Consider the following 23,205-nt stretch of genomic DNA (forward strand, 5'->3'; position numbering starts at 1 on the left):
ATAAGTGTATGAATGATAATGGCTGGCTTTAAGGTTTTATTTATTAATATTTTTAGTTTAATTTAGAGGATGGGACAGTCAAGATGGACAAATAGGTCCCATGATGTACCAAAACGTTGTGTTATGTTGTTATAGTAGAAGTATTACACATGGTATTAAGTATTCCAAGACTTATCATTAAGTTACATATTTAAGATAATTATATTCAATAACTTTTTCTTAATAAGAATTTTTCAGAATTAATCTTCACAACAGTTTATCATATCCCAAAATAATATAATCTTATAATGTTTAAGAGATACCCTGCTTGGTTTTTGATTTAACTGCCTCAGTAACTGACCAAAATTTATCTTAAAGTTTTGATTATCCCTTCCTGCATAACTTGATTGTTGTATTTATTTTGCTGCTTGCAATCTCACCTAACCATGCATTTTAATTACACGTTATGGCCAAACATATATTTTGTGACCTCATGACAGGTCATTAAAATTATTACAAATTTGTCACTCATTAAATATTCAAGACAAAATTTTACCTTATGTACTTTCTTTTGGAAGGATTTTTTGTCAAGTCATTTCACACCCTGAAAACCATCTATACTAGCTCTTTTAATGTTCTGCAGATTTTCATAATTTTCATGCATATAAGTAGTAAGTTTAACATTTAAGTCTCATCAAGAATGTAGTTTCTTTTGCCATATTTACTTGTTGTTCTGGGTCATTTATTTGTAGTACTATACGTGTTTTCTCGTGGGAAAGACTGCTGTAAAGTAGAATACATTATATGAAGATAGACTGCTGTAAAGTAGAATACATTATATGAAGATAGACAGCAACCTTTTGTGCTGGTGAGTCAAGTGATACTTTGAGGAAACATAGACAGTGTATACATCAAGAGAAGATTGGAACTGAACTTTGTATATATGTTATGTTTCTTAGCCTGAAACAGTTTTTCTCCCAGATAATAGACTTTCACACATTTCTGTAAAGGTTCTTTCCTTTTACATGTTATTTTGTGATTGTTTTGTAAATTCGAAAAAGATTGTTTTTCATTTGGTCGAAATTGAGAGAACTAAATTTAACTTAGTAATATATTTTCTTCTCAAACCTCTACTTATTTGCAGGTTTGACCAAGCCTGATGAGTACGAAAGAGTGTCTGGAAGTACTACACTTACACATTTTTAATACTGTTTCAAATAATTTGATATTAAATGCACATATGTTAGTATTAAGTCACAGACACTGTAAGAGAGCAAAATAATTACATCATTTTTGTTTCACAGAAAGTACCAATCTAGTAAAGTACAAATTACACCTGTGACAACTAATGAACAGTTTTTACTTGGCTATGTTATGATAGTGACACAACTCTCATTTTCAAGATAAATTCCTTCATGATATGTAAAAAGTGTCTAGAGGAAAGATTATTAAATTATAATTATTTTCAAACAAGTGTGGTATGTTTGACCCAATAAGTTTTGAATGTTTATTTTCATAAATTAGATCTCTGCATTTTAAGAAATGTATTACACTTTTAAACAATTGATTTTGACTTTCTAGACCACTGTATATTCTAACCAAATGAATAAAACTCTTGTTGATTTTTCTACAGTTCTGGGCCAAGTATAATTTAGCAATAGGCATCATCCTACAATTGAATGGCCCAAGGTTTGAGCCAGGATTCTGTAATACACCTATTAAAATACTGCACAGTCAGGATTTATATATTGAAGATAAAAACAGTCTTGATTTGTCTCATTTACATGCATATTTTTACATTGTTACACAACGTTTTTATTTCTTTCTGTTTATTTACAGAAGAGAGGCTCAAATTCATTGACTGTTATGACTTTGTTAGGAACTTGTGCTCGGTTTTTGTTTCGCTTTTTCAGGTCAGTTATATGTTTTGTGTTGTGTATAGAGAGTGTAAGAGCTCTAACCTACATTTAAGCACTTGTTGAATACAACAGTATTTACATAGGGCCTAAGAGTTCAGTAAAAACTAGCCTACAGTTAAGTACATATTGAATACAATAGTGTGTACATAGGCCATAATAAAAATTACCTTATAGTTAAGCACATACTGAATTCAACAATAATATATAAAGTACTATTATGTAATTAGGTTACTTTCAAGGGTGAATAGATAAGGAACTTTAGTACGTAATGTAAGGTCATGTTTGGATCATCATAGTGTAACATGTCACCGTGTGTTATAGTTTTTCTGATTTAATAAACAATTGTGTAATTGGATACTGAGGCCAGTTTTTAAGTATATATTTTTATTTGTGTGTGTGTGTAATATATATATATATATATATATATATATATATTATTGTTACCGGTATGTATCTGGCCATTCAGCGTGATATTCAACCACACTGAGATATTGCTTTGAGTTTTTTTTAAAGCCATTAATTTGTGAGCAAGAACGATTGCTTATTAACGACTTGATGTTAATATTGTTTGAAAAAATTGTTGACGCTTAATATACCAGACAACAGATGGCGATAAAGACTTGTATAGAAGTATCGCTTAGCTGACTGTGATTATTGTCGTTGTACAGATGCCAGAGTTGCAGCCGATGTTTTGTTAATTTGCCTGCCTTTGAAGCATTGACACGGAATGTGCTAAGTGGTACTAATAAATTTATAAACTTGGGTCCATACCTCTTTTATACTAGTTACAATGAAATGAAAAGGTGTTTATAATAACAATAGAGTAATTTGTAAGTACTAGATTGTTTGTTTGGAATTAAGCACAAAACTACACAAGGGCCTATTTGTGCTCTGCCCACCACGGATGTCAAAACCCGGCTTCTCGTGGTGCGAATCTATAGACAGCCCGTTGTGCCACTGGGGGGCGCAAGTGGTAGGACTTACACTCAAAACCATAGCTCACTCCTTAACTGATGTTTTCAACCCTTTAATAAAGTAGCTGTTCCCATTAATTTTTGTATCTACTGTATAGAGGTTTGTTTGATGTTCACTACCTATCTAGCCCCTGGTAGGTCAGTGGTAATCTTCAGGGCTTATAATGCTGAAATTCGGGGATTGATCCCTTCGGCAGAAGTAACGTTAATTGTCCATTCTGCGGCTCTGCTCTAAAATAAATAAGCAAAAACAAAATACTGTCCATCCATCCAGTCATCTGTCTTTCTCTTTAACTAGTTAACTGTTAACATATTTGCTCGAATTCCTATGGTATTTTTAATTGAGTTATGTTAACTGGAATATTAAAGCCCACTAACGCTGAATAACACACTCGTATTCTTTTGCCTAAACCCTCTAAATATTATACGCAGTCAAATGAAATAATGTCTTACTAGTTGCATATTTATACGGTTAAATTAGACATTGCTATTTACTGTCTGAGGTGCCGTAACTTCATTTATTTAATGTTGTCTTCATTGTGTAATATGACTTGTATATATATTGTCGGGTTTTCATGATAAAATGAGCTATGACGATTGCGTATTATCAATGTGTCATGGAATTGTATATGATGAATACGTGTGATTATTGTACATCGTTACATAAATTGGTACAATACAGGTATCGTATGCTGTATGAGGGTAAACCTACCAATTTAATTTCACGTAAGGTTAAATGTTTTTACTACAGTAAGATCGTGTTTTTTGATATGTAAGTATCACGACGTTTGTTATGTGTAGCTGGAATTAATTAATCGACGTGAAAAATGCAGACTTCTGAACCAGAAAATTTTACAGTCAGGAGGCTTGTTATTAATAAGTTTGCGATACCAACAAATGTAAGTATTCCACTTGTTCTGTGGACGCAGAAGTAAATGCACAAACTAATGAACATCTAACTTTCGTAGTATTCAGTCATTTCAAATGCGGAATTTCAAGAACAGTGTTGATACTATCGTAAGAAAATATATAACTTTTCTTTGAACTGTGTTGAAATTATTAAAGGTTTGTTTTGAATTTCGTGCAAAGCTACAAGAAGACTATCAGCACTAACCGCCCCTAATTTAACAGTGCAAGACAAGAGGGAAGTCAGCTAGTCATCACCACCCACTGCCAGTTCTTGGACTACTTCTTTCACCAACGAATATTGGGATTGACCCAACATTATAAATGTTTAATAATTGCAGGCCCTGTTTGGGCTGACTAAGTGGTTAGGTCGCTGGACTTGTAATCCGAGGGTTGCGGGTTCGAATTTCCGTCACACCAAACATGCTCGCCCTTTCAGCCGTGGGGGCGTTATAATGTAACAGTCAATCCCACTATTCGTTTGTAAAAGAGTAGCCCAAGAGGTGGCGGTGGGAGGTGATGACTAGCTGCATTCTCTCTAGTCTTACACTGCAATATTAGGGACAGCTAGCGAAGATAGCCCTCGTGTAGCTTTGCTCGAAATTCAAACCAAACCAATTAACCGTTTGTTTTTAAGCATCAAATTACACGTTAGGGTATCTTCGATGTCCCTACCGTGGGTACCAGGCCTACTTTTTAGTGTTTATAAGCTTTCAGTCTTATCACTAAGTTATAAACTTAGTTAAAAACTAAGTTCGTTTTGAGCTAGCCGATTTATTTGGAAACTGGGATAACGTCTAAGAATCTGTACAAAACAGTAAGTCTTCATGTGTGGTTCAAATGGGTTTGGGAAAACGACTAGCACTAAAGATTAACATATAAAATGTCACAGGTATGCAAGAAACCATTTGAACAAATTCATTTCAGGCTTACCTAACTGGAAATTAACAGATTTTAGGATGGAGGCTGCACGAATTTTCACAAAACTTTCGTATCAGTTTCTGTTCTGAGAGTTGTCGAGAGAGATAACATTGAGCGCCGTAACTGCGAAGGATAAATATATTTCATAATCACACTATAGTTATATTTATATAAATATCAGATAATGCATTTAAATTGTAAATTATACAGAAATTAGGGCCATGTGTGGCCTAGTGGTTAGTGTGCTGGACTGTGAATCCGAGTATTTATGGTTCGCCTTTCGTTTTCAAAATCTGTCTCTCTCTCTCTCTCTCTCTGCAGTTTAGAGCAGTGCTTTGTATGATTGAGAGTTAACCCCACTATTTCATCAGAGTGAGTCAAGAGCTGGCGGAAGGTACTGTAGATTAGTTATCTTCCGTTCAATCTATCAGTTCAAAATTATGGAGGCTATGCGCGTATAGTCCTGTGTGTAGCTTTGCGTAAATATTCTAAAACAAACGAATCGATAACTGCGACCGATGTTAATCGTGCCCTTTAAACGGTGATGGTAGGTTACATCATAATCCATGGTAGTGGTTCATAATGACGATCGCCTATTTGTTGGTCTTGATTACTAGGGTTCCCGAAAGTATGTTGTTTCAAGACTAAATAAAACCAAAATTAAGTGTAGCGCTTATCTTTATCTATTGGTTTTAAAGTTCATATGGCATGCTGTGTTGCAGCCTACAAACTGCATAATTCTTCTCGTAATGCATGGCATGCGCACGTTTTACTTACATCACTGCAGTCAGATTTCAACGTTAAGTCCCTTATGTGACATAATTTCAGTGCCTACTAACTTACTGATAGATTATACACTAGTGTATTGTGATGCCCATTGCTAGTACAGCACTAAGTCTACGGATTTACAACGCTAAAATCAGGGGTTCGATTCCACTCGGTGGACTCAGCAGATAGCCTGATGTGGCTTTGCTATAAGAAAACACACACACACACACTGTATTGTGATGGAAGTGATTAAAACACATTGTCCCCTTTCGTGGAAATTATAAGCTACATTATATACATATATTCCCTGTGTTAGTGGGACAGGACCAAGTAAATATTTACACAAAATTGAAAAGCTTTTTAATAGAACACAAGTTTGTCCCCGGTAGTTGGGCGGTAAGTCTAAAGACTTATTACGCTACAGATGGGGTTTCGATTCATTGAGTTTTTATAGAGCTAAATTCGACAAGTTAGCTTCAGTGAAGGGTAGCTGTAAACTTTCATCGTGATCTAAACACGGTTTTTACTGAAACATTGTTTTAGTTTATATATCACCCACGTTAAATAAGGGTGATCTTGTCAGATAAACCTTTGTATTGAAACTTATGTTCAATAAAATGGAGTAAACATCGCATTAAACTATAGCTCTGGTGTTTTTATAGGCTGTTGTGCAAAAGTTCCGATTAAACTTCCTTAGATTTCCGCTCCAAAAGCCAGCACTGATAACAATATGAGCGTGAACGTTTCGAGAAAGATTGCCATATGCGTTTGCATTTTGTTTCCTTAGTTGTGTGATTCAAGATAACTGTAGTTTTGTTTAAAAGTCACGTGGCAAAGAACAGTTTCTTATCACGTCCTGTAGGACATCTATGAACAGAAATAACACATTCGTCGTTCGTTATAAATTCATTTTCTATTGTAAAGTAATTCTTTTTACTAGGGGAGTGCTACTGATGCACTTTATATACATAGAATGCCGTAGAATACTAAGCTAGTCGAAACGGCTCGTACGTTTTAACTATTTACTTAACATACAGGATAAATAAGCTAGCCGAAACGGATCACACTTTTTAATCTTACCCTTACAAGATACTGAGTTAGTCGAAACGGCTCATACTTTTACCAGTATACTTAACATGATGTATTACAGTATACTGATCGAGCCGAAACAGATCATTATGTTATAACTGTGCACGATCCTGTGTTACAGGATATTGAGGTAACCGAAACGGCACATACTTTTCACCAGTATATTTAACATCCTGTTTTACAATGTGTATATTTGCTGAGCTTTTAAACTTGGATATTTCACAAACTGAATTGTAGTAACAGTTTAAATATATTAATAAAGCTAGCTAAAATTTTATCATAAAGGACACTGAGTTTTTACAAGGTGCCAGTTTATTTTTATTTTACTTGTATATATATATATATAGTCAGTCAGTAACTGTATGGTATAATTCAAGATTTGTCATACTTCTTAAATCATACATGGTTATTATTATGTCACGTACCACTATAAGAAGACATTTGATTGTCTAAAGTACCTCTCTAAAGATTCTTCCAAAATTTTCAACGCCCCTGGTGGCTCAGCAGTAAACCTAGGTCTAAAAATCAGGTTTAGAGACGCGCAATCCGCAGAGTACAGATAACTCATTTCTAACATTGTAGCAATAAACAAACAAGGAATTGGTTTGTTTTTGTATTTTATGCGTCGAGGTGTATTCAGAATGATACACTTTTTTTTTCACATCGATTTTATGTATTTATTGTTTTGAAAAGGTCCGTAAATGGAAGAAAGGCCATAGGAATAAAAATTACAATCAATGTTGATCCATTTTCATAAAACAAAATCCAATAACTATAACTAAATAAGTCCTATATACAAAAACAACAACAAAAAAACACGTACAACTCGGATGAATAAGTTAATAACATATTTATAATGTTAGTGAAAATTATGTATCTTTAATTAGCTTCGTAATTAATCAGTATTTTTATCTTGTCATATAAAAACTACCGGTATTTTAAATCAATTCAGTTGTTTAAAGAAAGCTCAAAGACTGCGTAACGTGTACCCTAGATCAGGGGCTCTCAAACATTTTAGGTTCGGCATGGCCAGGTGGTTAAGGCACTCCACTCGTAATCCGAGGGTCGCGGGTTCGAATCTCCATCACACCAAACGTACCCTTTTAGTCGTGGGAGCGTTATATAGTGACAATAAATCCCACTCACTATTCGTTGGTAAAAGAGTAGCCAAAGAGTTGACGGTGGGTGGCGATGATTAGATGCCTTCCCTCTAATCTTACACTGCTAAATTAGGGACGGCTAGCGCAGATAGCCCTCGTGTAGCTTTGCGCGAAATTCAAAACAAATCAAACCCAAACTTTTTAGACCTGCGGAGCTTCACAACAGAAAGAAAAATCTTTCTGGAGCTTTAATAAAACAATACTCTAAAAATGGAAAAAAATCGATCACTAGCACCGTATAAAGTTTACTTCAAGCTTTTAGAATATAAATTTATTTAAAATATCGGTATTTAAAGAAACAATTCTACTTCAACTTACTTCAAAAATTTCTGCTTGTGAAATTTATATCAGTTAAAGTAGTGTGCTTATCTATTTATTACTGGCTCGGATGGGCTTGCTTTTGTTTACAAAGTAGTTCAATATTTGGAGTTATGGTTGATACCTGTAAGCGTAAATCATCTTCAGTATTTAGCTTGTTTCTAAATTTGGTCTTTGTAGCTGTACACAGTGAAAATGTTTGCTCACAAAGATATGTGGCTGGAAAACGCATCAAAATTTTTAAAGCTCTGTTACTTATTTCAGGGTATTCCATGACATTTTAATCCAAAACTGTGTAATTTCTTCCTGCTGAAATTTTGTTTATAGGGTGTAATCAGCTGAAATTTCTACAAGCTGTTCTTTCTCTTTCAAAGGCAAATCGTTGGTATTTGCAGAGTCAACAAAGAGATTTTGAATCTATAGAAATTCTTCTAAATGAGGAAGGAAGTTCTCCCCAGTAGTTGTACACAAATCAAATATGTGCTGCAAGACTGAAACTTTTGCATCTTCACTTAAGAAAATTTCACTCGTAAGTAAAAAAACCATTAAGATTTTCGAAGCAACCAAGTTCTTCCATAAGTATACATTTACCTCAGTGTTAGCTTACGTTGAAGCGCTTCCATTTTACTTTGAGCTTCGAAGTACGTTACCCTGCATTGTAGCATTCACTTCATTTAAATAGGCAAATACGTCCGAAAGGTAAGCCACTTTCTATTTCAAGCATTTGCCCCTTAATTTCTATGCAGATAAAAAAGAATTCTATCTCATCACGCACCTTATAAAACCGAGCAAGTGACTTTTCTCCGAGAAAGCCATTCTCAGTATGAGAATGACTTCAGTATGAAGCAGCAAATTTTTGTACAAACTTTGGATCTAAAGATCCAATACCTGAGATTTAGATGTGGGAGGGGGGGGGAACGGGAGTATCCCGAGAACACCCACTTTCACAGGACAGGCACTGAAAGTTTTACCTGTCCTGTGCCCGGATACTCTCGATGTCCGGCTTTTTCTTTCTTTATGCGTGCTACTGCGCCTGAACATTTTTCAGTTATAGTTGCAGCCCCATCAGTCCAAATACTTGAGCAAAGTTGCTATTTGACCTCATGTTCTTCCATAAATAAATCGATCAGTTTAAATATTTTTTTCGCCTGTTATTTGAATTAGCATAGGTTTGCAAGTTAGCTTGTCTTCTTCAAAACTAGCTTCGTGAACATAGCGAACAAACACAAGCGCCATCGTATAACCTGCGACATCTGTTGATTCATCCATCTGAAGCGAAAAATTTGGACTCGCTTTTACTTCCCTTATTTACTCTGTTGAACAATTTGCTGACATATTTTTGATTCTTTGAGAAATCGAGTTGTCAGAAAGGGGCACAGAGTTAATGTTTTTAAGAAATTTGTCATCAATCGTGAACTGTACCAAACCTTTTGCGCGTGGTTTTATCAAATCTTCTGTAATTGTATTAGCTTCACCATCTTTTGCAATATGGTAGCTAACACGAGCAATGAAAACACCTTTGTTGTTCTGATGGACAAACGAACGTAATGTAGCTTTCCATGTATTTAATTGCAAACACTTTCTTTTGAAATACTCGGAAGTTGAATTTTTTAATTTGGAGTGTTTGGTTTCTAGATGCCGTTTTAACTTTGCTGGGTGCAAACTACTGTTACTCAACACTGTTCTACATTCAACATGTACAACACACTAGGTCCATCTTCATTACCTGTACATGTAAAACCATATTAAGTAAAACTTTCATCAAACTTTCTTTTCTTTCTTGTTTCAGTACTTCTTGCATCATCCTGCGTTGAATTACTTGCACGCGACGATAACGCCGATGAATTCTTATCAAGCTTAAGCCTATGAAGATTTTTACTTGTATCAGATTTATTACTGATATTCAGCCACTTATCCATTATAAGGGTGCAACTAATTATTAATTTGACTAAACACGTATTCTTATATCTTTGGCACTTCGAAAGTATTTTCACGGACACAAAATAGCTTCTTAGTGAAAATTCGTTCAAGCACTTGTTTTATCATCTCGCGATGACATCCTAACCGAAGATCAGTGTTGCCATAACGAAGTCAGAAATGTATTTGTGGAAAAAAGGCTTGGTCGCTAGAATAATATATTTTTCTAAATGAAAAGGTTAACCTCTTATTTGTAATTTTTTTTAAAAGAAATTTTAAGCCAAATAACAAAATATTAAACCAGATCTGACGTGCATCTAAATCTCGAACGAAATGAAACATGACGTCATAGAGCTCATTGGTATCAACTTTGTCTAATTATTGTTTTTGTTTTTTGAATTTCTCGCAAAGTTACTCGAGGGCTATCTGCACTAGCCGTCCCTAATTTAGCAGTGTAAGACTAGAGGGAAGGCAGCTAGTCATCACCACCCACCGCCAACTCTTGGGCTACTGTTTTACCAACGAATAGTGGGATTGACCGTAACATTATAACGCTCCCATGGCTGAAAGGGCAAGCATGTTTGGTGCGACCGGGATTCGAACCCGCGACCCTCGGATTACGAGTCAAACGCCTTTACACGCTTGGCCATGCGTAGTTTAACTACAAGGAATCTAACTTAACCTAACAATTTACAATTATAATTGTCATAAATATAATTATACTTCATATAAATATACTTTTAAATTGAAACAATTGATACTGCATCACAATGTTTCAAATTTAGACAAGTTGCAAGCTATGACGTCATGTTTCATTTTGTTTGAGATTTAGCCGCTAATGCAGATCTGGCTTTTAAAAGACAGTTGGCATCACTACCCAGGGTTGACCGCTGTTTCATAGAAAACTACTGGGCTATCTTGCATCACCAGTGACGCATACGATCTTGGGATGGTGCCATATCTACTAGCAATCAGTGGTGGCACTGTCGAAGTGAGTTGAGATAGTATTAACACTTTCGCCGCGAGAACTATATAAAATGGTCTGGCGTTAGGCAGAATAAAATTATTAAAAGGTGCAAAATGCGATAAATGTGTTATATTAAAGATATATTTTACTTTTTGCACAGCGTATTCTAATTCAACTTTATAGTCTTAGGAAAAAATATCGACATTCTAAAATTTCCTTGCGGAGCCCCAGATTACTATGGTGGATCCCAAGGGCTCCGCGGAACGTAGTTTGAAAAAAAACTATGCCCTACATTACAACCTAGTAAAGTGGCTCGGTAAGGACGGAAGTATTTACGCTAAATATACTTAGAGATAACATTGCTCAGCGACCTATAACTTATAGCAAGACGTGAACAGTTTTACTTCAAATTTCCCCCGTAAATCTAATTGATTTGCAAGTAATTTCAGATTTAAAAAAGCTCAAGAAATATACTTTTATTTAGCAATATGACAGAGAAAAAAGTGAAGGAAATCAATACAAAAGAATCGATTTGATGAGGAGGACTTTAGTTAATTGGTCAGAGATCCCGAGGGTTCTTGTGCAGCCAATTTTAATCTTGAGATGCTGACCAGAAAGAAGGCAAACAGTTTACATCACTCGCCGTCACATGGGCATTGTTTAGCTTGAATCGAATAACGGAAATAACTAACTTTTTTTCTAATTTTTTAAATAGGCTTGAAGTGCGGAGCGCGTTCAGTGTTATCACACTCTCTGAACCATTTGGCTTATGACCCAACATGCTAACTGCTAGGCCGCACTCGACTCAAATCAGAGATATCTCGGCACTTATATCATGCTCTACTAAAAGTATCGTAACCATCCTGTTGGATTCGCAAGACTGTTCGGTTTAAGAATTATTATTAGTTTATTTACTGATTATGTATTTTGCATAATAAGAGTGGTGAAAACTAATTCTTATAAAAACGATAATTATGAAAAATTTCTGTTTCGTCGAATGTTTTGTATGCAATTTAATTAATGGTGAACTAGGTTTGTGCATTACTAGTGACGTCATCTTACTCGAAACTTCAAAGTTTTCTCGTTATGTGTAATATTGTTGTCACTAGAGGGCTAGATTTTTCCAGATTGTTCTTTCGCGTGTTATACATACATGCAGATACAGAATACAAGGAGGAAAGTAAGTTAAGAGAGAGATAAATAAATCTAGACAAGTGGTTCTTACCCTGGGTTCAATCGAACCCCAGGGGTTCGGTGAGTCAGTCTCAGGAGTTCGGCGGAGGACAAGACACATATACTATGTGTGTGTCCGACCGTTCACCCCACTCGTATGATTCGTGACGTCATTCTTCACTTGGCCATCATTGGCTGCGGCTGATCAAGTCACATCACTTGGCCTTAATATCTATGCTGCAGGGAAGTTCCTGCGCTTAGCAGTCGACTTGTGAGTGTAGTAATCGTGCGTCATTTGTGATTTTTTTTCCTAATCTTTCAATCCCTCCATACTAATTATGTCGATCAAAAACAGAAAGTGGTCGGACGAATACGTATAGTATGGATTCACATGTATAACGGAACATGATGGGAGTTAGCGTCCTCAATGCATGATTTGCAATGCCAAGTTGAGCAATTCTAGTCTAGCACCGGCAAAACTAAGAGAACATTCCCTAAAGCTGCATGGAGATGAGAGAAATACAAGAACACAACGCTTTCTGAATTCAAGGTAAAGAAAGCCGGGTTCGATGAAAAGGCTACTTTGCCTGTTCTCGGCTTTGCACCCATCGACAAACCGATCCTCACAGCATCGTACGAAGTTGCGTACCTGATTGCAAAGCAGGGCAAACCACACACCATTGGTGAAGCACTGGTAAAACCAGCTGCGTTGAAGATGGCGAATAACATCCTGGGAAAAGCTGCTGAAAATAAGTTATCCCAAATTCCTCTTTCAAATGACACCATCAGCAGCAGAATAGATGACATGAGCGATGACATCTTGGCTCAAGTAGTTGGAGATCTGATTTCAAGTCCAGCAAAATTCAGCCTTCAACTTGATGAGAGCATCGACGTTTCCAATCTAAGCCAGCTTGTTGTATTCGTGTGCTATGTGAAGAGCGACGAGATAAAAGATTTTTTATTTTGTAAGCCTCAACAACAACAACTAAGGCAGCCGATGTGAAGAAACTTGTGGATGACTTTTTCAGAGACAACGATCTTTTGTGGGATATGGTTTCTGCAGTTTGTTCGGACGGAGCTTCAGTCGTGGTGGGACGAAACTCTGGTTTTGGTGCGCTGATGAAAGCCGATGCATCACACATCATTGTAACACACCGTGTTCTGCACAGGCATGCGTTGGTAACAAAAACTTTGCCTTCAAAACTGGCAGAAGTATTAAAAATCGAAGTGGAATGTGTGAACTTTGTGCGAAATAGTTCCCTGAAGCACCGCATCTTCAAAGAGCTGTGTAATGAAATGGGCTCTGAATTCGAGGTACTTCTGGACCATTCTAACGTTCGGTGGTTATCCCGGGGAAAGGTGCTGAATCGTGTTTTTGCCAAGCGTGTGAAGCCTTGTTTTTGCGAGAGCACCAACATTGTCATGCAGATTGCTTCGAAAAATCTGAGTTTATTCTCATTTTGGCATACATGGCCGATATCTTCAATGCTCTCAATCATCTCAATCAACAGATGCAGGGCGGTAGAGTCAACATCATCGAAGCGGAAGAAAACCTGAAGGCGTTTCAAAAAAAGCTACCGTTATGGAAACGACGAACAGAGAATGATAACTTCGCAAACTTTCCCCTGCTGGACGATTGTGTAAGTGAGATTGAAGATGTGTCTGAAATCGGAGACATTTCTGTACCCGGGGAACTGAAGCAAGCAATTGCCATGAACTTAGATGAGCTCGCAAAGTCTCTCGACGGATACTTCCCCGCCAGAAAGTCATATCCATCATGGGTGAGACAGCCGTTCACGTTTAGTTTTGCGACAGCAGATGTCAATGACGAATACCTCGACGAAATCGCTTAACTTCAGCAGAACCAGGTTCAACAGCAACTTTTCAGAACAACAACGCTCTCAACGTTTTGGTGTCACCAAATCGTAGCGTACCCTCTTATTTCTAAGAAAGCCGTGGAGATACTCATACCATTTGTTACAACGTATCTTTGCGAGTAATTCTTTTCGAGGATGGTAGGCATAAAAACAAAGAAAAGGAACAGACTTTGTTGTGAAAATGATATGAGAGTGGCACTTGGAATGGTGAAGCCGTGCATTTATGAACTTGTCTCTGAAAGGCAACAGCAAAAGTCGTATTGATTTGCAGTAAATATTCATTGAGTTTTTTTTTTTTTATGTGAAATTCATGTTTTGTTGGTTTTGTTCTTTGAACACAGTGATATTGTGTGCAACTGATGCTTGGTTCATTTTGTGCACTAATAAAATATCCACTTATGTTTTGAATTTGAAAAAATCATATTTTATTTTTGAATTACGAAACTTCCGGGATTCAGTACATCCAACAAGGTTACGAATCACTGATCTAGACCAAGTGGTTGACGATTTCTGCAGGAATTAAGTTAGTTTGTTATCAATTTCGCGCAAAGCTACACGAGGGCTATCTGCGCTAGCCGTTTCTAATTTTGTAGTATAAGACTAGAGGGAAGGCAACTAGTCATCACTACCCACCACCAATTGTTGGGCTACTTTTTTACCAACGAATAGTGGGATTAACCGTAACTTTATAACGCTCCCATGGCTGAATGTTTGATGTGACGGGGATTTGAACTTGCGACCTCGGATTATGAGTCGAGTGCCTTAACCACCTGGACATGCAGGGAGGAGTAAGTTAATAAAAGTGAAGCTAGACTACATGATTGTCAGTTTAGCTGCAATGGGCTGTTTATAAATTTAGTGAGAGTTTCAAAGTTTATATTTATATAACAGAGGTAGAGAATAATAATTCATCTTGTCCATTGGGTTTTAAAATAACTGTTACCATTCTGTGTGAACTTTTGATATGTTACTATTAGAGAATTAACGCACTGGGTAACCAAAGTCAATTTATATCTGATTGTATTGTAATAACAGAGGAGAGGATAAATAATTCTTCTTGTTAGTTGGGTCCTGAAAAATAATTGAACTGCTGTGTATGGACTTTTGACGAAAAACAATTATTTAAAGCCCTAGATTCGACTGTGGTTAAACAATAGGCTAACGAAGTTTTTATACATACGTTTCATGTGTTCTTTATATATATTATCTTAAAATGAATGGATTGTGTGCTGGCCGTTTATTGTTGAAATTTACTGCCAACAAGTTACGTACATTTGCTGTAAAGAATCTGGTTTTATAAAAAACCTGATATGACCCCTCCCCACATACAAAAAAGCGATAGTCCATGAATATGAATTTTAATGACTGTATCGCACGTTCTAAATTATTACATGACCTATATTATAAAGTTGTTTGCTAAATACTTAAAAGGTAGTAAGCGAGGAAATATTGTATACTAGTGATTGGTCCATTACTACCTTTTGTTCTCCGTGATGGGTTTTTATTTTAGGATACATTAAATGTAAGTTTATTACTTCTACTTTCAACCACCAAGATAGGTATTTGGTGTCAAATTAATTACATAACTGTTAAATAGTTCAGTATACAAACAACTGTCAAATATGTAATGATTTTATATAACAAATTACCACACTTTGTGGTAACCCTAACAAACGCTCAAAAACTTTGTGCTCACGATCCCCATTTCCGACCAAATATGAACAGTAGCACAAATAAGCCTTTAAAATTTATATTGCTGATATCACTTTAGCCCCCTATTGTTGCATTTATTTAATTATATTAAAATAACGTTATTTTATTTAAAAGAAAAAAACTAGCCAGGTTTTTCATTCTGCACTGTAGGAGTATCTACTCATACAAAGCACGTGATTCATCATGACGTTGAATATTTTACCCATTTTTTGCACGTCTCATCACTCCTACACCACTAAACATTTTTTTCTTTCGGTTCAGTAACCTTATAGGTCATGAATTAATAATTATTCGCTCTGGTATTGGTTGAGTACGTTCTCAGTCTTGGGCTTATCAGTAGTTAGTGGTGATTCCAACAAGAGCAGTTGTTTTGAATTTTGCAACCGTAAACGATTGTAAATTACAAATAATTCTTTTGCCAATCTTTCAGGAAGTAATTTAATGAACTATGTAAGACTCTGTCATTTATTGTTTCTATGTTTGTGTAATTGAACATATATGCCGAGGAAGTTTGTTCCCCAATTACAACGCTAAAATAAGGGGTTCGATTCCCCTCGGTGGAGTCGGCAGATAGCCTGATGTGGCATTGCTATAAGACTACACCTACACCGAGGATGTTTATCTTGGTACTCTGTATAACGTAATATTTAGGGACAACAAGGAACCTATTGGTCCATCACAGTTGTTCTATCTGTAAGGGATTTACCACATTTGTTATAATACCTACGCTTTTTCTGTATGGTTTTATTTTTTGCATGTGACATATGTTGTTGACTATGTATCGTGCAAGTCCCGCCTGTTCTCAAAATGTGTAGAGAATTCTTGAGTAAAGATCAACAATGTACATCTATATAATATTTGTGATTAACAGCATCACGCGCTAGAATAGTCTTAAAAATCCTGAGTCTCGTGTGATTGGTGTGTAATAACCGACGCGCCGAGAGAGAAGAGAATATTATCGGACAGCTACGGTTAGTAAGCTATAGGACCAGGAGGCTATAATTGTGATTGACGTCTATTTTAATCGAAAATCTTTAGAATTTGACCAGGAATGTTATAGATGTCGAACAACACGAATTGTCAACTTTAGTGAGTAATTTTGGACGTTATTATTCCTATGAGGACATTAAATCTTTATCGGTAAGAAGTGAACTTAAAGAGATTCGAGGGCTTTAACCACCTAGCGAGGCCGGGCCTTTAAAAAATAAAAACAAGAACGTATTCCTATATCTATCAAATTTTCTTTTAAACTAGCTAAAATTTACTGCCTCTACAACATTTGAAAGCAGTTCATTCCATAGGCCGAACACCCTGTTTGAAAAATAAAATCAAAGTCTATACTTGTTCTATAATTCTCGCTGTTAATTATGAAAAATGTTGACACATCAACATTATCACTTCCTTTTACAATCATAACAGTTGAATCAGATCCACTCTAACTCTTCTTTTTTTCAAGATAAACAATTTTAAGGATCTTAATCTCTTCTCATATGACAATCCCTCCATCACAGGTACCATTTTAATAACCTCCTTAACCCTTTCCAACAATTCAATGTCTTTTCTAAGGTAAGGAACCCGAAACTGTAGACAGTGCTCCAAATGTGACCTGTACAATGAAAATTATAATTTCTTAAGACTTTTATTCAGTATTCTATGTATAAAACCTAAAATCCTATTTGCCCTACTACTAGCAATAGCACACTGCTTGGATTGCTTAAGAGACTGATCAACCATTACACCAACATTATTTTCTTTCGTGGTACTCTTAAGGCTATTTTCATCCAAATGATACTTATAAATTTGTTAAATGACCTTGCAAAGCATTTTTATCACACTTTCCAAACCTTTTTCCACAACTGATGTAAGACTAGTAGAGTAATTACTGGAACAACTTCTGTTACCTTCCTTGAAAATGGAAGTGACATTAGCTAATTTCCAATCAATTGGTACTTGTCCACTGTTCAAGGACTTACAAAATCTGTGGCAAGTGGTTCACTTATCCAATCACTGACTTCCTTTTTTTACAAACCTATATGCTGTTGTAAGTAGTGCGTTTTGTAGTGTTTATAGTTTAGTTTTAAATAGTTTTCGCGTTATATCCAAGCTGGTGCTGCACGTTCTGTTATCGGTCGTATGTGTGTTTTATAGATTTTACTATATTATCAGCTGTTGCTTCATTATTTTTACCTGTTGGACTACTTGCATAGTTCGTGGGTTGTAGTGACGTTCATCAGGTTGGCTTGATGTCGAACAAAGATGGTGTGCAAACAGCACCACTGAAACACCGCTTTTCATCTTCTTACTATAATGGATATAACGTGTATGTCATTATATATGTATGCAACCAAAACTCCTGCGTCATTTACTGAATGGTATCACAACAAAGAAAAACCCATAAACATTTCATTTGTTTTGGTTATTCAAGTTGCAGACAATTGAAACATAACTACGGTATTACAACAACCATTTCTTTATAACAGAACGCAATTTTAAATAAAATTACTTCTTTCACAATAAGAACATGTATGACTTTTCGTGAGAGTTTGATTATATCTTTGATGTAATTTTTAAATGTTGCACTGAGAAATTGGAGTTCTTAAAAACTTATTTTTTTCAACAAAGTGTACCACTTTTAATATATAAAATATTACAGTTTATATCAGTAAAATTTATAAAACAATTTATTTTTACATTGAATCATTTTGACGCAATGAATTGCGTGTGACCGAAGAACACAATCGAACAATTTTCTCGTGCAGTATTTCTATGAAACGGAAATTACTTTTTCTAAATTTTCTCGAGGTATGGATATTGAGATTAGTGAGTGTTAGCATAAACAAACCCCTCTAGGGCGGAGTTTCTGCCAGTAATAAGAAATGAAGTAAAATAAACTCCAATACAGATTAGGGTTAACAATACCGAAGATGGTTTAGGCTCTCTACGCGCGAATTAGTGTTGATAACTGCCCTTAAATTTAGGAACATGCAGTAAAACAAAATTGTATTTTAGTATTGTTCCTAAATCCATAAACAGCAAGCAGTGTTCGTAATTTTGGTTCAAAATAAAAAAAGGTATGTTTATTACTGTTCAGTGGCTTACCAGCTAGATTTAATGATAATGTTTCACCATACAAACGAAGTTTATGTTTTTTATTGTTGTATTCAACAATAAGCAGGAAATACAGCTGTTACGTAATCAGCCTGCGAGTCGCATGTTCGAATTCCTGTCCTATCTTTCATTCGTGGAGGCGTTATGATTTATGACCAATCCCACTACTCGTTGGTAAAAGTGTAGCCCAAGAGTTGGTGGTAATGGCTAGCTGCCTTCGCTGCAGTCTTTCAATACTAAATTATAGAGAGCTAGCATAGATAGCCCTCGTGTAGTTTTGCGCGAAATTCATAACAACTCTTACCTGTTTCGTAATCTCTACTCTCCGAGCACAGAACAGTGAGATTAGACAAAGCAAAAAGTAACACATGAAGAAATGCACGTACCCAAAAATAATCAATTTTTTTAATATATTTAACGTTTATTTCTGTAATGATGTTAGTTTTTTAAAGGTTGCTCTTTGTTTGTATCTAAGTAATACATAATTATAAGGTTGACAACGTTTGATGCAAACGTGTAAAAAACGCTGTTTTTTATGTCTTATTATACAGTAAGTTTGAAATAAAGCGCTTCTCCGTGGCTTAGCAGTAAACTTGAGGGCTTATAACGCTGATATTTCAGGTTCGATCTCTGTGATTGAACCATACAAATAGTTTTACGCTTTTAAAAAATACACATTGTAATTTTATAGTGTTTAAGGTCGCCTTCCAATAACGTTTGGCTTAATGATTAAACTAGAATACTAAATACTGCTATTTATTTTTCATACCAGCACATAGCCTATCAAAAATGACTGAGAAAGTACCAGTACCCAACCCCATTGTATACATTAACCTCACATTTCATGACGAACTGAAATAAGTAAATTTTGTGAAATCAACCTGGGACAACTATTACGTAACGTATTATAATTTCGAACAGCCTTAAACTGGTTAAATGATAATTTAGATCAAGAAGTTAAATAAATGCCAATACATTTCCAATTTATGATACTTGCCCAGAAGATTAATAAACACAATTTTCTTTCTTAATACAATTATATTTTAATATACAAACAATAACACAATATGCTTTAACGGTTATTACAAATAGTGATTTTTGCACACAATGTTTATAATCGTATAAACAATCCTGAGTGTTTTATCTGGTCTGGAACTTCGTTGACATGTTATGGGGTTCACGATGAGCGAAGTAATTTTGAATTGAAGTAGGTGCAATTCACTTGCAGGGAGCTAACTAGTTCTGTGTTCTTCATTTTTCACTGGTCCCAATGCAGAGTTATCCATCGCTTGCTAAAGTTATATAAAATTTTCTTTAAAATACTAATATCCAATGCGAATCCGCTAATTGGTTTGCAGTATTCGAAGTCTGTCAACGTTCCTGGTCAAGTATCTGATGTTTCCTGTTAATAATCGTTATAACAATCACAGTTATAGCTGCAGAAGTTTATAGTACAGTAACAATAGCAAACCAATAATATATGTTGGCGCGTCGCGTTTGGTTGGTTATATTTATAGAAGTGAGGAGAGTTTCTCGTAATTTCAGCTTACGCAACAATGTAAATGCGAAACACCAGTGTTTACGTACACACTATATATTGCTGATTCTTACACTCGTTGGTAAAAGAGTACTCCTTGAGTTGGCGGTGGGTGGTGATGACTAGCTGCCTTCCCTCTAGTCTTACACTACAAAATTAGGGACGGCTAGCGTGTAGCTTTGCGCGAAATTCAAAAACAAACCATATCTTACACTCGATAATTTTGTGCAGTTTTAGTGGATACGCAGAAATTTTGCAATACTGATTTGACAGTGTAAGTTGTGTATATTTCTAAATAAATACTTATTTTAAACAAGCATCGGTATTAAATTAGATATATGATAATAAATTCGTCACACAACAAAGTGGCAGAAAGTGCAAGTTAGGCAGTTAAACACTGATAAATTATTTTGTAAACCAATAATAATTAAAATCATTCATGAAATAAATTCACGGCGTATTCATATAACAGGTACTGTCAAAATTACTTAGATTAACAACTAATATATTGAAAATCTTATGCGGTTTGGTAATAGTATGTTCTAACAATGGCTTTTTATGCCATGATGCTTAGCAATAAATGTATAACCTAATGTTGTTAATCTGTATGTTGTAAGTGTATCGACGACAACAAAAATTAATTTTTTAATTTACAGTCTCCATTGATTAAATAAGTTTGTTTATTAAAAACATTAGTGGATACAACAGAAAATATCTTAATTCAGAAACTAAGTTTAAAATAGAATCAATATTTTTATTTTAATACACGCTTTATACACTTGACTCTAGGCTAGATGATCCCATACTACGTTTCTACTTTAGGCTTATTATACCAACACTCAGTATATTGATAATGTTTCGTGGCACCTCACTTTTTTCACGGCCTTCTTGCACTTCCGTCACTGAAATCGTAATGGGTAGACAGTAATCAAACTCTTTTATCTGGATATATGTATTTTGGCTTCTATAACCCTATTTCAAGAAATCGCACGTGAAGTGACAGACATTGCCATTTATATAATTTAGTTATTAATTTTACAAACTGTGTACTAAAGTTGTGCTTGACAGTACTACTGAAATAAACATCTGTGAACCGGTTTAGGTATAGTTTTTAGCACCAAATTTTTGGTATTATTAAAACATTATTCGAAATTCAATAATACGGAGCTCTTCAAATTAGTTGCCGTGTAGAAATTTATGAAGTGATGAACTATAGTGAACTAAAATAGAGAAATATAAATATAAATACAGTTTTGTGAATTTTTGTCATTTTAAAAATGGTATTTTTTTAACTTCTGTAACATAAAACAGTTATGAATCGGGAGACAAGTTTTACCCACAGTCGCATAACCGGAAATTACGTGGGTGTGATGATGAGAAACACACTATTTAATAGATTATTATCTTCTCACACCGAAATATTACGGGCCTTGTTATTACTCTTAACTCTGATTGGATTACAACTAGAGCAAGGTCGCAGAAAACCAACACGTTTGGGGTAGTAAACAGAATAAGGTCGTTCGGGTTCAGAAAATATTTTCAAACGTACCTTTCTCTTCACAAGTAAAGTGGAAACGAAAACTGACCAGTTACGTTAGAACAAGAAAAAAAAAACATTTTAATTGGCTGACTTAAATAAGAAGACTTGAGTTCGCCTGTATTGCAACCTTTTGTTAAGAACGATTGGTTTTTAGTAGCCATGGTGTAACAAGCTACGAAGCGAGCGAACGAGAAGGAAGTTTCGCAAGTTGGGAGAGGGAAGACCAGAGAACGTAATGCTACACGTGTATTGAAACTGACTACGTGTTAGTGTTTCACTTAAGCTCCGAAGAAAACCATTTGAAACGTACTGCATTCGAAAGTAACAGTCAGTATAAATTCAACGAATCTCGTAGTTGCACAAACTTCTATACTAATTAGAGGTAGGATAAAAATACATAACCCTACAGTTTCTGTTTTGTGGAGACCGGTTCTCAAACTCCACTCCGAAGTGTCAGGAGTTTCAACAAGTGGTCGTAATTCGTTTCCTTAACCACATCTGCTGATACTGTGACAGTGATAAGTAATAACTGTGTCTATAGTATCTGCATATATTATAATGGCTGAGTTGAAACACGACACAAAAATCGCGACCACGAAATCTCTCTTGATGTATCTTGTCAGGTAGTATTTATTTTGTTTCCCGTTTCAGTATAATATATTATATAAATAATGAAGTTTTATGAAATAAGAGTAAATAATAGAGGTAAGTCTTAAGGAAATAATCGAAAAAAATATATATCAAATTACATGACGTCATTTAATATTCAATTAAACCGAAATGTATATACTTGTGAACTCATAATGATATTGTTATACAAAGAAAATATAACTTGTAAAAGTGAAGAGGTGGATTCAGGACGTTTAAATACTTGTAATAAATATGTCGTATCCAACTTAAGTCGCAGAGTATCTGTGTTAAAGTAGTGGTAATAAAATGCCACGCTGCTGGTTATTTATAGTTTTGTAGTAGAATATTAGGGTTAGGTCAAAACTAAAGGCGCGCGTGCACGTGTGGGAGATGAGCAGTGTAAATCTGAGCGTGTCTTGATAATAGTTAGACAAAAATAAATAAAACAATCGCACCCAGCACTTTTGGGTTGTGAGTGTGTTATAAAAGTAACGGTCAAAATCCTATCAAGTTGTTAAAGTGGACCACGAGTTGGCGATGGTTCGTATTAACTAGTTTTCTTCCCTTTACTATATGTTACTTGAGACGCAAACAGTATCAGTGTTGCTGTTTTTAGAGTTAAAACGTCTAACTGTTAATAAATCTATAAACAATCATAATCATGGAATTTTAATTTAATCAGCTTGTGCGAGTTGTTGTGTACGAAATT

At 35.3% G+C, this 23,205-nt stretch overlaps 1 protein-coding gene across 7 annotated transcripts in view; it reads left to right on the forward strand.

Moving 5' to 3' along the window:
- Window positions 1–23,205, forward strand: part of LOC143252175 (nocturnin-like) — an 89,405-nt gene that overhangs the window by 45,408 nt on the left and 20,792 nt on the right. For 3 of the 7 annotated variants that reach the window (XM_076503909.1, XM_076503905.1, XM_076503910.1), the window contains one exon: window positions 1,819–1,892. In XM_076503909.1, the coding sequence (XP_076360024.1) occupies window positions 1,846–1,892 (47 nt within the window). In that variant the 5' untranslated portion in view covers window positions 1,819–1,845. Of the gene's footprint in view, window positions 1–731; window positions 848–1,818; window positions 1,893–21,811; window positions 22,490–22,712; window positions 23,037–23,205 lie in introns of those variants that run through there. The other 4 variants (XM_076503908.1, XM_076503907.1, XM_076503906.1 and 1 more) reach the window with 3 other exon arrangements.

The sequence above is a fragment of the Tachypleus tridentatus genome, chromosome 6, assembly GCF_004210375.1.
Source record: "Tachypleus tridentatus isolate NWPU-2018 chromosome 6, ASM421037v1, whole genome shotgun sequence".
Classification (NCBI taxonomy): Eukaryota; Metazoa; Arthropoda; class Merostomata; order Xiphosura; family Limulidae; genus Tachypleus; species Tachypleus tridentatus.